This window comes from Dermacentor albipictus, chromosome 10 (genome assembly GCF_038994185.2).
Source record: "Dermacentor albipictus isolate Rhodes 1998 colony chromosome 10, USDA_Dalb.pri_finalv2, whole genome shotgun sequence".
Taxonomy (NCBI): domain Eukaryota; kingdom Metazoa; phylum Arthropoda; class Arachnida; order Ixodida; family Ixodidae; genus Dermacentor; species Dermacentor albipictus.
In genome coordinates, this window is record NC_091830.1 from 69,574,289 (window position 1) to 69,590,018 (window position 15,730).

Consider the following 15,730-nt stretch of genomic DNA (forward strand, 5'->3'; position numbering starts at 1 on the left):
CGGTTGTCAAAGGTATGACAACCTAAAACCATGTGTCTTAAGATCGTATCCTGCACCTTGTTTTTTTTTTATTCTTGTTTTTTTTTTTAGGAGCTTGGTTAATGTTAGCTGGGATACCCTGTATAAGGACAGTAGAAATTTTGATTACCTTGCAGCACAGCGTTCAGTAATACGGACTCCGCCTGCCAGACCACGTGCCATTTTGGCCTCCAAATTTAGGAGAAAAAGTGCTTTTTTCTTTTTTTTTGATACATTGCTGGTATGTTCACCAGCCATATATCACTGGTGCCTTTGAAAATCAGTGGCTAGTGATACCTAGTCGATCCAGTAGTCGCTGGCCACGACCAATTCATGGGACCATCCAAGCCAAGCCACTAACCACTGTAAAGGCCGAATTTGCAGTCTGTCGGCAAGCGATGCGAGTTTCACGTGCCCAGCATTTGTTGTTCATGTGAAATAGCAACGCAACCCCAGGCGACTAATTTTTGTCATTCAAAATAATCATGCAGCTGCAAGTGGTGCCAACTTTGCCCTCTATGTCTGCGCCAACAAGGGCTGTGAAGTGCAGGAATTGCCAGACAATGACCATTGCTAACAAACTTGCGATCATTCAGCTATTGGAGCAACCTCTGTGTTAAGTCACTAGGGGATATAAATTTGGTACCATGCATTGACTGCACTTCCATCTGTTTTAGAAACATGAAAATGGTGCAAATACACACTGACCAGGTCATAAGCAAGCATATGTGCATGCCGCAACACATTGACAAACTTGTTTTTTTGCCACTGATGAGAAAACACCACCTAATTTCTGGCAAATTCAGTATGTCGGACTCCCAAATACTCTGACTGCACATGACTTCAGATGCAAAGATGCACTGTAGCTGAGATGGCATACAAAGCTCGGCGATGCGGCATATGGTGTGATTGGTCAGTGGTGCCGCTTGAATTTCAAACTTTTTTGTTAAGTTGAAGCTACCTCCAACATCTTCAATCTTGGCATACTAAGGAAAAGGCAGCTGCCACTAATGCACCAGCCACAATGAGCTGACATTGCCTTCGAAAACCACTTTGAAAATAATGAAAGAGCGAGCGAAATAACTAGAGGCTGCTTCGGAGCCAGCAAAAAAAAATGTAAAGTCTAATGTGTGCAGACGGCCAAACGGTTCCTCAGGAGGCGGTAGGCACTGAAACGTCAGCCACACCAGGTAGGCCACCTTGAATTTGAAAAACAACCCCAAACATCTTGACTAGCACTCTCCCCTGCGTGTGTCTAACAATTTTTATTTCCAAACTCTGGGTGTGTTTTGTAGCAAGGCTTCTTGTGTGTGTTGCTTCTCATTAATTATAACTAAACTGGTGTGGCAACAATTCATTACATATGGAACACCCTTTGTGTGTTTCATGCAAGATTTTTTTCGTTGACGAGAAACGAACTGTTTGTCATGTGCTAGAGTTCGCGAGAGGGCCGTTATAAGTTGGCTAGACTGTAACTGACGCAGCTCGTTTGACTGACTTAGGCCATGATTTTGTAGCAATGCCTTCTGGTCGATTGTATGCTACTCTTGTCATCTGTTCATGGCTAGCTGATCCGATTGATAGCATGAGCAGAGCATTACTGTGGCCACTGATGAAGCAGGAAAAGCTCAAAAAGGAATAGAACCAGAAAAAATGTTGCTGAGAAAAACGCAACCCTGGTATTAGCGTCACTTTACACCAGAGCTGGTGTAAGGTAAGAATTTCTTCTGCTCTCTTCTGTTCTTTTTTATCATCCATTACCGAACTTGGTGATAATGTAGGTGGTCTGCTGCTTGTACCATAAAATGAAATCACATTGGAATACAACTAAGACATTACTCTCGCCCAGGCAACTTAAAAGTCAGCATAAAGACCACTACTGCAATAATAAAGTGCATTAATTGAAACATATCGAACATGTACTCAATGGCCTCCTTCAAGTCCACCTTTAGCATGTGCCTAGCACACAGCCATCATGGGATTGTTGCCACAGTAGAAAACCACGGGCTTGCCTTTACAGAGATTGAGTACCAAGTACCACGTGCCTTGCTTGGCTTGCAAAGGACTACAAATGGTGCATTATGCCATTAGACAACATGTGTGACAGGTTTCAGTGCACCACTCAGTCAAACATCTTCACGGGCTGACATGCACGCCAAAATTTTTCGAATTCACCTAAATAAGAATGTGTGGTGTATGATGTACCACTTCAGTAATGCATCATGTCATCTTAGCTGCAGCCTTTAGTGCGATTGAATGTCTTGATGCTTAAGGCTTTGTTATATGACATCCTGGCTATGCATGACACTTCATGCATGGGACACATTCACTGCCGAGATGTGCGAAATGTGTGGAAAGACCATGCTGCATTCTACAGGACATCTTGTGCGTTCTCATCTTGCCTGGTGAACACGCATGCTCAGTTGATGGATGCTTGACCTCCCACCTCCACTCCCTCCCCCACTTTCTTTCCTTTGTTTGCTGTGTGCCCTAATTGCAAGTTATCAAACGCTGCTGTCACAGCAAGGCTACCAGAAGTTGCTTTGTCGGTTCTGCACATTTGTTTGCTACGCAAAGTACAGTGCACAAATTTGAGCACCATTCGCCAAACGCTGGCACGCAGGCAAGTTCTACTGCACAGCGCATTTCCGCATGGAGAGGCCAAGCCAGCGATGGCAGGAGATGATGAAGCGCAAGCAGGCCTTCCTGTCAGCCAATCCCGAGCCCCCATCACTGATGCCCGCCAAGCCGGCCAACGCGGAAGACACCAACACAGCACTGCACCGGAGGCGTAGTCCGTCCCCTCCCCACGGTGGAGCCGGGGAGGGCATGGAGGACCCCACAAAGATGGAGGAAGTCCGGTCACCTCCGGCAGGAACTGATGCTGGTGTCATAACATTTCAGGTGAGCTAAGTAGACAGCTTTGATCCCTCTTTGGTTTAGTTGGTTTGGTTTAAGCTTAATGCAAAAACACTAGTGTGGTACAATTTATAAGGCTTGTTATAAACCTCAGGTGGTCAGACTCAAAAAGGGTTGTTCCACTTTTCATGACACTTCCTCCACCTTGCAGATTTCCACATCATTGCTTTGTTCTTTCAACCTATATACTTGCGCACATTTTGTGATGGGGAAGGTTACACACGCAACCAACCAAAACATGTGTTGGTGATTCAAATCTGCATTGCGCCTTTTGTTCACATGGCAGCAGTAACAAATCACAACTCAAGTTTTTCTTTGGTTCGCTCGCTTCTGTTACCTCTATTTTTGCTTGCCAAAATACGGCACTGCAGCTGTCTGAATCTTTGATCTGTCCTCTTTGCGACAATTCCAACATGATGGCATTGTGTCAACGAAAAGTGCTGCAGCTTGTGGTGTGAGTGCACCTCCCAACGCCCGATTTTCTACCCAACTTTTGTCAACAGCATACTAGAAAAAAATCTGTTTTTCTCAACTCCTATTTCACTTTTTCTTGTAATATTTCCCCACATAATAAAAGAACACCTGAGGTTTGTGGGCAGGAAAAGAATCTGAAACTTTGAACATATTGCCGCGACGCCATCTGTGCCCAACCACGCTGACGACGAGGACGACGACCTCGTGGGTGCAAGCGAGCGTGCTAGAGAAGAAGAAGCGAACACTGAACGCTTGTTCTAATTGTCCAGATTAAAATAACGCTCTCCGCTCTTGTCTCAAGTGAGCCGTGACACTGGTGGACGTGCTGGGTATCGCATCATCACCTCATGATAGGGACGACTCCTGCGAGTAGCCCTGCGTCCAGCCCTTCCAGACATCATCCACGCGTCGAGACACCTGTGCACCGTGCAAGCCGCCGCCTGCAAGGTCTGTGCCCGGAATTCGGTCCCTTGCAACGAACTTCGTCAGCGACCTCAATGACTCAGGAAATGGCGATTGCAAGTCCAACGCAGGTGACTATCCAAAACAATCTAGTCCCCTCAAGCTTCCACGGTGACACGTACGAAGACGCCGAAGACTGGCTGGACCAGTACGAACGCGTAGCTAAGGTCAATCAGTGGCGTCCGGACCAGAAGCTATCTAATGTGTACTTCGCTCTTGAAGGTAGCGCAAGGACGTGGTTCCAAAACCGGGAGGCACATTTGACAACGTGGGACGAATTTTGCCGTCGGCTACTTGACACCTTCGGAAGCACTGATCGCCGAGATAATGCACAACGACTTCTCGAGTTGCGCATTCAGAAGCCCAATGAAAGTGTCTCCATGTTTGCCGAGGACATGTCTCGTTTGTTTCGTCGCGCGGATCCCAACATGCCGGATTCGAAGAAGCTGAGCCATCTCATGCGCGGCGTCAAAGAACAGCTATTCGCTGGTCTCGTGCGTAACCCGCCTACAACAGTGGAAGAATTCATTAAGGAAGCCACAGCAATCGAGCGGGCGCTCCAGCAGCGTTGTCGGCAATACGAACGCCTGACTAATGATGCGCCTGCAGGAGCCGCAGTACTGACAGCGACCGACGAGACCTCGCTGCGTCAACTGATAAGAGACATTGTGCGCGAGGAGATTGCGAAGCAAACTGTGACACCGAAGGAGTTTACTGTCGCTTCGGTCGCTGAAGTTGTTCGCCAAGAAATTCGGCAAGCATTAGCACCTCCTGAGCCGCTCCCTGAACTGAGTCCCGAGCCGCGCTTCGAGCCACGCGCATATAGCTACGCAGACGCTGTCCGTCGCCCGCTTTCTACCATGCCGGTACAGCAGTACCACCAGCGGCCACCTATTGCTGCCTGGACACAGCGGGAGCATTTCAGGCGACCCCAGCCTCGCAGGACCGACGTATGGCGCACTGCTGATCGCCGACCATTGTGTTTTCACTGTGGCGAACCAGGGCACATTTATCGTTTTTGCCCTCATCGCCAGCGTGGCATCCAGGAAATGTCACCTGCCACTCCGCGCCAGTGTCCAGAGAGACATCCACGCTTCGACGACAGTGTAAGTCAGGAACAAGGCAGCTCAGCTAATCTGCGGTCGCGCTCGCCGTCTCCATTACGTTATTCTTCGCCGAACCGTCGCAGTTTCGCCGACGTGGTACGAGGCCGCTCTCCAAGCCCACGGCGGGGAAACTGAAATCAGCGACCTCCGGGGGGAAGGTTGCAAGTCGTCGAACCGCCGAAAATCCCCCATTATTACTGAGAAACGAGCACAGCAACCCGGAGAAACGGGACGCCGACGAATTTGTAAGTGCCGACCTACTCTTAACAATTGATGGGCACGACGTGACAGCTTTAGTTGATACTGGTGCAGACTTTTCGATAATGAGTGAGCAGTTGGCAGACCGCCTTAAGAAAGTCAGAATGCAATGGACGGGCCCTTATATCCGGAATGCCGGGGGCCAGATAATGGTACCTACAGGAAAATGTACTGCACGGCTCCAGATAGGAAATACAGCTTTTGTCGCCACTTTTATGATTTTAAAAGAGTGCTGCAGATCACTCATCCTTGGAATGGACTTCTTGCGGGAGTACGGCGCCGTGGTTAACATACGGGACGGCGAGATAACCTTGTCAACTAGTACAGACACGAGCCAAGACGAAGAGCGCCGACGTACATCGTTACGTGTCACCGACGACGACGTCTGCATACCACCACTATCATGTAGTCTTGTCTCCGTAAGTTGCGGAGAACAGTTTGACAAGGACGGTGTAGCCGAACAACTAACTGCACTTCTGTTCCATCAAGGTATTGCCATCGCTCGGGGTATCGTCAGCCTAATCGGCGGTCGCACAGAGGTACTACTGACAAATTTTACCAATGAACGCCGGCACATCAGTAAAGGCACCGCTGTGGCGTACTTTGACGAAATGGACCACGTTCAACACTGCTTTGCTGTACAACAGGAATCAACCACCGATACGATGCCATCTATACCCGTCGTCGACGTTGACCCAGGTTTAGCGCCGCAACAGAAACAAGGGCTCAGAGAACTGATTGACCATTTTAAAGACTGCTTCTCTACAACGTCCCGAGTGCGTCAAACACCACTGACGAAACACCGCATCATTACGGAGGAAACAGCAATACCCATCCGACAGCATCCGTATCGCGTGGCTGAGAAAGAGCGTGAAGCAATACAGCAGCAAGTCAAGAAAATGCTGGTCGATGATGTTATCCAGCCGTCGAAAAGCCCTTGGGCATCGCCCGTGGTACTCGTTAAGAAGAAGGATGGCAGCCTGAGGTTTTGTATCGACTATCGCAAGCTCAATCGGGTCACGAAAAAAGATGTGTATCCCTTACCACGCATCGACGATTCCCTCGACAGGCTACGGCATGCACGTTACTTCTCATCGATGGACTTAAAAAGTGGATACTGGCAAATAGAGGTCGATGAGCGGGATCGCGAAAAGACTGCGTTTGTGACGCCTGATGGGCTCTATGAATTCAAAGTTCTTCCTTTTGGTTTGTGCTCCGCCCCAGCCACGTTCCAAAGACTAATGGATACTGTTCTCTCAGGCCTTAAGTGGAAGACTTGCTTAGTGTACCTAGACGATGTGATTGTTTATTCTGCCACATTTGATGAACATCTCAGTCGGCTACGGTCAGTTCTTCAAGCCATACGGTCCGCTGGGCTTACCTTAAAACCTGAAAAGTGCCACTTTGGCTATCAAGAACTACAGTTTTTGGGCCACATTGTAAGTCACACAGGCGTCAAACCTGATCCTGAGAAAATCGCAGCCGTCGCAAAGTTCTCAAGGCCTACGGACAAGAAAGCAGTCAGACGCTTCCTGGGCCTATGCTCATATTACCGGCGATTTATTGCGGGCTTTGCACGCATCGCCTCACCGCTCACCTGCCTAACCAGAGAAGATGTCCCGTTTATGTGGGGCGAGGAACAGGAGGCAGCATTTAACGAGTTGCGGCACCGTCTACAAACTCCGCCTGTTCTTGCCCACTTTGACGTGGATGCGCCGACAATGATCCACACCGACGCCAGCAATGTGGGTCTAGGTGCCGTCCTTGTTCAGCGGCAAGACGGCGCTGAGCGAGTCATCGCTTACGCGAGTAGAACACTGTCACGTGCCGAGTCGAACTACTCCACCACAGAGAAGGAATGCTTGGCTGTAGTATGGGCCATTACCAAGTTCCGCCCGTACATATATGGCCACCCATTTCAAGTCATAAGTGACCATCATTCTCTCTGTTGGTTGACCAACATGAAAGATCCATCTGCACGTTTGGCACGCTGGAGCCTACGGCTGCAAGAGTACGACATGACAGTGGTCTATAAATCGGGAAGACAGCACTTAGACGCCGACTGCCTTTCCAGATCACCGATCGAGTCGTCAGGCCGAGATGATGACGAATCCGCAGGATTTTTAGGAGTTGTTAGTGCAGCTACCATCTCTCAACAACAGCAAGATGACCACGAGCTCGCTTCACTAATTGATTTCTTAGAAGGCCGCACCACAAACAAGCCCAGATTGTTCTCAAGGAACTTGTCATCATTCTGCATGCGCAACAGTGTTCTTTTTAAGAGGAATTTCTCTTCAACAGGGAAGAGATATCTACTGGTCATCCCTAAAACTCTCCGCAGTGAAATCTTGCAGGCCTGTCACGATGAAGCTACGTCGGGCCACCTAGGCTACACAAGAACATTGGCACGGATCAAAGAGAACTACTACTGGCCACGGCTCGCAACACACGTGAAGCACTACGTTCGAACGTGCCTTGACTGTCAGCGACGAAAAGTGCCACCTACGAAACCTGCCGGACTATTACATCCCGTTCAAGTGCCGGAAACACCGTTTGCACAAATTGGGATGGACCTTTTGGGCCCATTCCCAATCTCAACTGCAGGAAATAAGTGGATCATAGTTGCGACAGATTACCTTACGCGTTACGCAGAAACCAAAGCACTTCCGAGCAGCACAGCAGCCGAAGCCGCGCAGTTCTTCATCGAAAACGTCGTCCTTAGGCACGGTGCTCCAGCGGTCATCGTAACCGACAGGGGAACCACATTCACGGCTGAACTTTTGCGAACTGTACTCACGCTCAGTGGCACAGCACACAGAAGGACGACAGCTTATCACCCGCAAAGCAATGGACTTACGGAACGCCTCAACAAGACTCTTGCAGACATGTTGTGCATGTATGTCGATGTGGAACACAAGAACTGGGACCAAATTTTATCCTACGTAACGTTTGCTTACAATACGGCTCGGCAAGAAACAACAAGAATGACGCCATTCAGACTCCTCCACGGTCGAGAAGTGACTACAATGCTAGATGCTATGCTTCCTCATGATTCCAGCGATTCCGAGAATGACGCCGCAGATTTCACAGAGCGCGCTGAAGAAGCAAGACAGCTCGCACGCGTTCGCATAACTAGCCAGCAAGACCGTGATGCGCGACGTTACAATCAACGCCATCAATGCGTCGTCTACCAGCCCGGCCAAAGAGTCTGGGTTTGGGCTCCAGTGCGCCGCCGAGGCCTCGCGGAGAAACTTCTGCGCCGATACTTCGGACCGTACAAGGTTCTACGACGCCTTACCGACGTCAACTATGAAGTCATTCCTGACAGCCAATCCTGCTCGCGGCGCCGCCAGGACCTGCCTGAGACTGTGCACGTGGTGCGCATGAAACCTTATTTGGCTGAATGACATGGACACTTGCTAGTGGGCTGGACACCGGGTGCTACCCGCCAAGCATCGGGACGATGCTCCTTCTGAAGGGGGGCAAATGCCGCGACGCCATCTGTGCCCAACCACGCTGACGACGAGGACGACGACCTCGTGGGTGCAAGCGAGCGTGCTAGAGAAGAAGAAGCGAACACTGAACGCTTGTTCTAATTGTCCAGATTAAAATAACGCTCTCCGCTCTTGTCTCAAGTGAGCCGTGACAATATCGACTATGTTAATGGCCGAGTCCCCCCTCGGAAGGGTGGGCTGTAAACGGGAGTGGTGGTGTGTGGCATTTTGTCTGTCATTCATTGGGTGGATAACCCTGGTTTTTCACCCTACCCTACTCAACTTTGTAAACTACTTCTAATTCAAATAAAAATTTGTGAAGGAGCCTTAACTGATGCAAGTGAACTGTTGGCTCGCAAGACACTGGAGAGCAGTGTAATGATGAAAAACTCTCCTTCTTTCTTTTCTCTCTTTCTTTCTTTCTTTTTTTTTCTTCCCCTCCCCCCTCCCCTTGTTTTGGGGCTGCGAATACGTGCAGCCCAAGGCTTACAAGACTCCACGTCAGCTGTCGGCCGAAGAGATGGCCACTCTGGTGGACGTGGACAGCACGCCCGAACGGGTGGAGTTTGAGAACACACTGGAGCTGCTCTCTGAGGACGAGCTGCTCACGAGTGAGCTCGAGGAGGAGGAGCTTGCCCAGAAGAACCTCGGTGCTGTCGAAGTGCCTACCAGCGACGACGAGTACTCGGACTACAGGTACTCTGCAGTTATTACTGTAAAGCTGCTTAGGTTGTTGGGTTGGGTAACACCGTTTGGACCACAAACTTGGTATGACCATATTCCTTTGCTCTCATGGGCTTCGTTTTGTTTCCTCTCCCCTGTAGTTATTAAGAGAGAGCTTGGGTATAGGTCTAGGTGTGTTGGTGTTGTTTAGAAGCAGACGAAAAACATGTAGACACACATAATGTGCCCGATAGGGGAAATGCAGGTCGAAAAATTCGTTTTTTCCTTTTAATGGGATTCTTTTTTGTGTTATTTTTTGGCTGCAAAATTACACTTCAGCATTCCATTTCCATGAGTCAAAAGATCAGAGCGTTTATCGAACCAGTAGACTGTGAAAAATAACTCTAGTCGAGCCACGGTAGCTGTAAGTGCTTCATGCTCGACTGATGAGGCTCGTAACCACAAGTGTTGCTCAAATTTCTAACTTTCCTAGTGCAACAATGAGCGAGTTTTGATTCCAGGCAGATGCAAAGAAACTGCTGCACGCAAAATTTTGTAGGCTTTCCGTGTCGGGAAGCAAAGCACGAATTGGACCAGCGACCCATATATATCTGTTTACTTTCAAGCAAGATTAGTTTTTGTTTTTGTTTTTCTTTGCCATGTTGAACCTTGTACACATGTGCATTAATGCTGTGCTTTTTGTCAACTGGGGGACTGCAATAAACCAGTTTGTAAGTGCAGCGACTGTGGTAGCCGGTCCTTCGTTGTTTATGTCTGTTTTAATTGCACCACAAAGGCTTCACCAGCGTGCTGTTAACCGAGAATTAGATGTGGTGCAGTGCAAGCTGTTGCAATATTTTTTGCCCTTAAAATATGCAAAATGTCTAGGAAGTGCAGCCAAATTCATCACGCATCGTACACTGTGTGTGTGAAGCAGCGAGCGCGCACATCAGTTCTAGTAAAACCAAATCTGGGTTCTGTGTAACTTCTTGCAGGCTGTAATTGTGGGGCTTCCTCCAGTTTTATTGTGGAAAACATGGACTTGTGCCAGCTTTTTCTGATGCACCTCTTCACATTTCGCACATAAACTCTTGCACTGAGCCTTCTTTGTAGCTATACACTATCGCTGCTAATATTATTTTATTTTGCATGATGCAAAGTTACACTAAGAGAAAATAACTTCTCTGTATCAGTAAATTGCATTTCTACAATACCAAAAAATGCCACTCTTGCTGTGGGAGGAGGCTTGCAAAGCTAGAAAAACATACAAAAAATGAGAGGTTGGTGCTTACACCACTTTGAAGCTGTCAAAATCTATAATGTCATGAATTTTGACAGTGTGTAATTCCGCTTAGTCAATTCATTGTTAATAGAGATACGCTATATTGTATCATAAAAGAGCCAAACACTGAGCATAGCAAGTTTTGAGAACTTCTACTGCACCACAGCTTCCCAAGTACGAGGACATACTTTGAAATACACTACGTGACACTGATATACCAGTGCCGCAGCGTTGGCACAAAATCAAAAAAGAATGGAAATTTTCCCTTAATTCTTTCTTCTAAGTAATCAACCTCTTAACACAAAAACAATCAAACTGCAGCTTTTGGAAGAATACTTCATTAGTCTACATTGATTTAGTGCTAATGAAGTTAGCATTCCTTAAGAGCTTTACCCACTTATTTTCCGGTTTGTCTGTTTGTGTCTAACCTGTTTCACGACAACTTGGTTCACCGGGTATGTCCCACTAGGTACGTGCGACTATGAAAAAAAAAAGAAAATCCTTTACCATTTTTTTCGGTGCTGGGTAGAATCGAGCCCATGTCATACATGCTATTCGGACACGTGCCATGCCAGATGGCGCAACGTGTTCAGCGGGGAGTGAGACACTCCTCATACATGACGCGTTTGAGCAGTGGCAATACGGTGCATCACCACATTTCTTCGGTGCTAATCGCATTAACGTCGGCAGTCATCCTGAGATGGTGTGTGCCAGTATTGCTTTAGCATCTCTTTGAATGCTCTTCTCTCTAACTTGCAGCTCTGACGAGGGCTCCGACTCGGAGAGCCTAGTGGAGGAGATCGAGCACTCGTTGAATCTGGACGACACGCGGCACATGGCCGAGACCTGGCAGCGCAAGCACGCCTCTTCCCTGGATGTGGCCACCGGCGTTCAAGAGGAGGTTGGAAATGGCGTTACGCTGCCCCGAAGCCCCGCAAAGTCGCCTGGAGCAGACGACGAGGAAGAAAGTGACGAGGATGAAGAGGAGACAAGCACGGAAGGTTTGTTGCTCTAGGCGACCATCACGCCAGCTGCCTTTGGTCACTCTTACTTTTTATCCTGGTGCTGTAACCAAGCCTAAAGTGAGCACTAAATGCTCAATTGACAGGCTAACATGTTCACTGCGACGTGGGTCATGGGCGGGTCATGGCAATTATCCCCTCTGTGCTGCTGTGCAGGGCATTGGTGCAGTGTGCAGGTGACACCTTTGCAGAAGCCGTTCATTGCACGTGCTGGAGCAGTGTGCAAATCCGCCATAAAACACAGGCATTCACAAACCATACAAGTGAAACCAAACAAGTTGTTAGTAAATCGCTTCATGAACTCATGGTCCACTGCAGCAAAAGGCACACGATTTCTGGGTCGGCGACCGTATTGCGGGTTTGCTTGGCATGTGGCATCCTGTTGGCAAGCGACATCTTGCTGCCGAGTCAGTTAGGTGAAGGTACGAGCATTTTGCTTCGGCTCAGTAGTGTCTTGGGTTGGTTGAGTTGCGACATGCTCAGCTTCAGAAGCACCGCGAATGCGCGAAGGCGTTCTGCTTTATGCTGGCGTATCTGTCACTCGCCGGACGAAAGCTAGGTTCGCCCGTCAACATCGTTGCCTTTCTGCATCGCCTAGCACAGCAGTTTTATTAGTTGGTGCCATCACAAGCGAAGCAGCAGGCAGTGCGTAAGCACTGTTGATGCATGTTGAAGCTGCACTTTGTAGGCGACAAGGCATCACAGGATAATCGGATGTGAAACTGTGTCCGAAACTGCGCCGTCACCTCAGCAGATTTCCTACACCGCCTACGCCAGGCTGCACTGCATTGGAGCCTCCACTGCGTCGAGGCTACCGAAGCGTTCACTGCCAGCGCTCGTTAGTGTCATGATGCAGTACTTCACTTCACCACACCTAGGTGGAGGCACCAGCCCTGTCAAGATAGATCATATATTATGCATTAGTGCCGACGTCACATCCATTACAGGAAGAAGCGCAACTCCCTGGTGACTTACTGGTGGGTCATACACTAACTGGCAAAAAAGAATCTTAACTGCATCGTCTTTTTTTTTTTTTTGCTTTCTCTATGACGAATTTTGGCACCGAGAAATCTTCATGATACAGAGGCTTGTTTTGTTCTGGCAATAGGTGCAACTGTCACATGTAAGCACAGCCAGGATAAATGTGTGCAGCATGCTGCTTGTTTGTTCTTTTATGGGCAATGTTGTCATTCCTAGCTTTACTGCTGCAGAAAGTTGGCTAATCTTGCACTGTGTCATGACATTGCGATAATGTGAATGACGCCAGGCCTGGCATTTTGAAATCAAATTTCATACTAGTATAAAATTAATACGTCTGATAAAAACCTTCACACTTGTTAAGTGTCATCCCTTTACATGCAATAAATGTGCGCTGTGGTTCCTGATCATTGAAGATATGTGTCAGTGCTTTTTTAACCAGTCAGCTGTTACCATATTTCCTTGAATCTAACACACAATTCTTTTTTCTGATAGAACGGGTCGAAAAATTGCATGCGCATTAGATTCAAGTGCAATCCTAAATCTGCGTTGCCCTATCACCATCGGCATTTCAAAATGGCTGCCTCGTAAGCGCTTCGAGCCTAGCTCATCGTCCATCTTACCATTTTCTGCGTTTGCTCTATTAGCATGGAAGTGGCGGCTGCAAAGACAGGCCAAGTTCAGCATCATGCCACAATTGAAAGGAAAGTGATCATGTGTGCGGTAATGGATGGAAATCGGGCCGCATCGCAGACGTTTGGAGTTACCGGAACTTGCATGTGGGACTGGTGCAAACAGGAGAGGTGTTCTACTCCAATGGCTGCTGCATATGGTGCAGCCGTGCGGTCCCTATCTTGAAAGCGATCTGCAGTGAAGACAGAGTCTACGCATCTAGGCGCACCGCGCTGTGTTCTTCCCGCTTAGTTCGTGTTGAAGCGAGAGGCTACACAAACGTCAGTTCGCTCGCTCCTGCTACGCACTTTCTCACTCCAGCATTTTGATAAGAGTTTCCACTATCATTGAGTGAGACAGGTTCATGTTTGCTTGTACGTATGTGACACCACGCAAGTTAATTTAGTTAGTAAGCAAATGTTTAAAAGTTTATACAGCTGATAAAACTAGTATACTTTCTTTTCGTATAGCTGTCTACTAATTTGCTGTCACAATCGATGCTTTTGGGCGAAACTGCGACTTTTTAAATTTATCACAACATTAGTGCATTCGGAGTAAATCTTTGTTTTTCCAAATGAGAGAAAGTCATATTTCTCTATGAATGAATGAGGTGCGCAGTACTGTAAGGGGCTTTACTTTTTTTTTTTTTGGTCACTGCAAATGGGTGCACGTTACATACGAGGACAGGGGGGTTTTGGGGGCTTTTTTTACCTTTATTTGGTAACTAACAACGGGTGCGCATTACAATCGAGGGTGCACTAGAATCAAGTAAATACGGTATTTTGAACTTGCATTAATATGATCATTTTTGACGGCTGTTCATCTTGTGACACAGCTGTGACGTTATTGTCCTCACCACTGGCGTCGGAGACCCCGCCATAAGACAAGGGCAAGCGTGCCTGAAGGGCGTGGTCGACGACAGGGGAGTAGGAACGGCACACAATCGAAGACCCACCTAGAACTTGGTCCCGTTTATGCCTCGTATACATGTGCATATATAGGCAGGGGACCAGGAAGCTCCATCGGCGCTTTGACATAGCCGCTTTGGGCATACCAGTTGGCCTATGAAACCGAAACTGTTTAAAATGCTGAATTACAATGCACCACAACAACACCCTCTCGTTCTGTTCTGTGCAGGAGAAGACTACGATGAAGAGGAAGAAGAAGATGAAGAAGATGAAACGGAAACGGAAACTGGCGATGAAGACGCAACAAGTCATGATGTGGACAGCGACGAGGAGTACAGTCCTCCTGAAGTGCTCTCTGATGGTGAGTCAAGGGATGTCTTTTAGTGGATTTGGGTCTTTAGGGACAAAAGGAAATATATATATAGCTAGTCGACATGTCATTGCGTCTAACTTTCTACAATCACACACAGCAAAAAGAATTTCAAAGGCCAACTGCACCGAAATTTCACTTTTGCTAAATTAGCTATACAGTGCAGTCTCATTCATACAATCTTCACAGGAACTGTAAAATAAAATGTATCATCCAAAAATCGTATCATCCAAAGCAAACTCCAAAAAGTACGAAAATAGGCATAATCGGTAACAAATTCAATCAAGTGATACTGCCCTGCATAACACGTTACGCGGAGCAGCATCACTCGACGCCACACGAACCACAGCCAACGCACTTTTATTTAGCAACATTCAAATAGCTCATCGGTTTATGCTGAACTTCCTTCTCTTCAATGTTTGTAAGGAAGTTATTCTGGAAGTTAAAAAGAGAAGTTGCCGTTCTCATGTTCAACTGATCTCTTAAGAGTACTGGCCTTTAGATAATGCCTTAGAGTACAATGCTAAGGGGGCTAGCAGATGTTTGCACATCCCAGAGCACGGCCTTCAAGATCCTTAGCGCACCTCGAAAACAACCCAACCTCTGAGGTCATGCATTCATTGATTCTCGTACGTCTTTGTTGCATTTACATCCCCGTGCAGGCACCGATTCTCAATGTACTAAGTTCTGCGTCTTTCGCTGGTAGTAGTAATGCTGCCATCCTTTTGGTTTCGTTATCAAAAACATCTATCTCTGCTACCTTTTCGTGATGCATACACTCATATTTCGAACGTAACATTTTGTGTGAAGGCTGCTTTATCTATGCAATCGGACACTAGACTTTTTGCACAGTCCAAAATTTCGTTGAACTTGGCCTATAAGTAAATGTTGATGGTGAGCTATCTTAGCACTTGATGGTGAAAATCGGTGTGAAAGTCAAGGGCACAGATTTTTAGCAGGTACCGTGCCATTCAGTAAATCTTACATGCACAGTCACCCTCATATTGTATAGCACGTGCAATCTCTTTTGGTAGAGCAGCACAGTTCATTAGGGCATTGACCTTCAATACTCCTTGCCACCCTGGAAGCAGTCCTAACCCTTTT

The 15,730-nt window shown here is 47.6% G+C and overlaps 1 protein-coding gene across 2 annotated transcripts in view; it reads left to right on the top strand.

Annotated features, from left to right (window-relative positions):
- Mical (Molecule interacting with CasL) overlaps positions 1–15,730 on the top strand; it is an 89,700-nt gene that overhangs the window by 46,984 nt on the left and 26,986 nt on the right. Inside the window, exons 14-18 of one of the 2 annotated variants that reach the window (XM_065428789.2) lie at positions 1,155–1,208; positions 2,642–2,922; positions 9,210–9,427; positions 11,436–11,677; positions 14,486–14,617. In XM_065428789.2, the coding sequence (XP_065284861.1) occupies positions 1,155–1,208; positions 2,642–2,922; positions 9,210–9,427; positions 11,436–11,677; positions 14,486–14,617 (927 nt within the window). The remainder of the gene's footprint in view (positions 1–1,154; positions 1,209–2,641; positions 2,923–9,209; positions 9,428–11,435; positions 11,678–14,485; positions 14,618–15,730) is intronic. The other variant, XM_065428797.2, reaches the window with a different exon arrangement.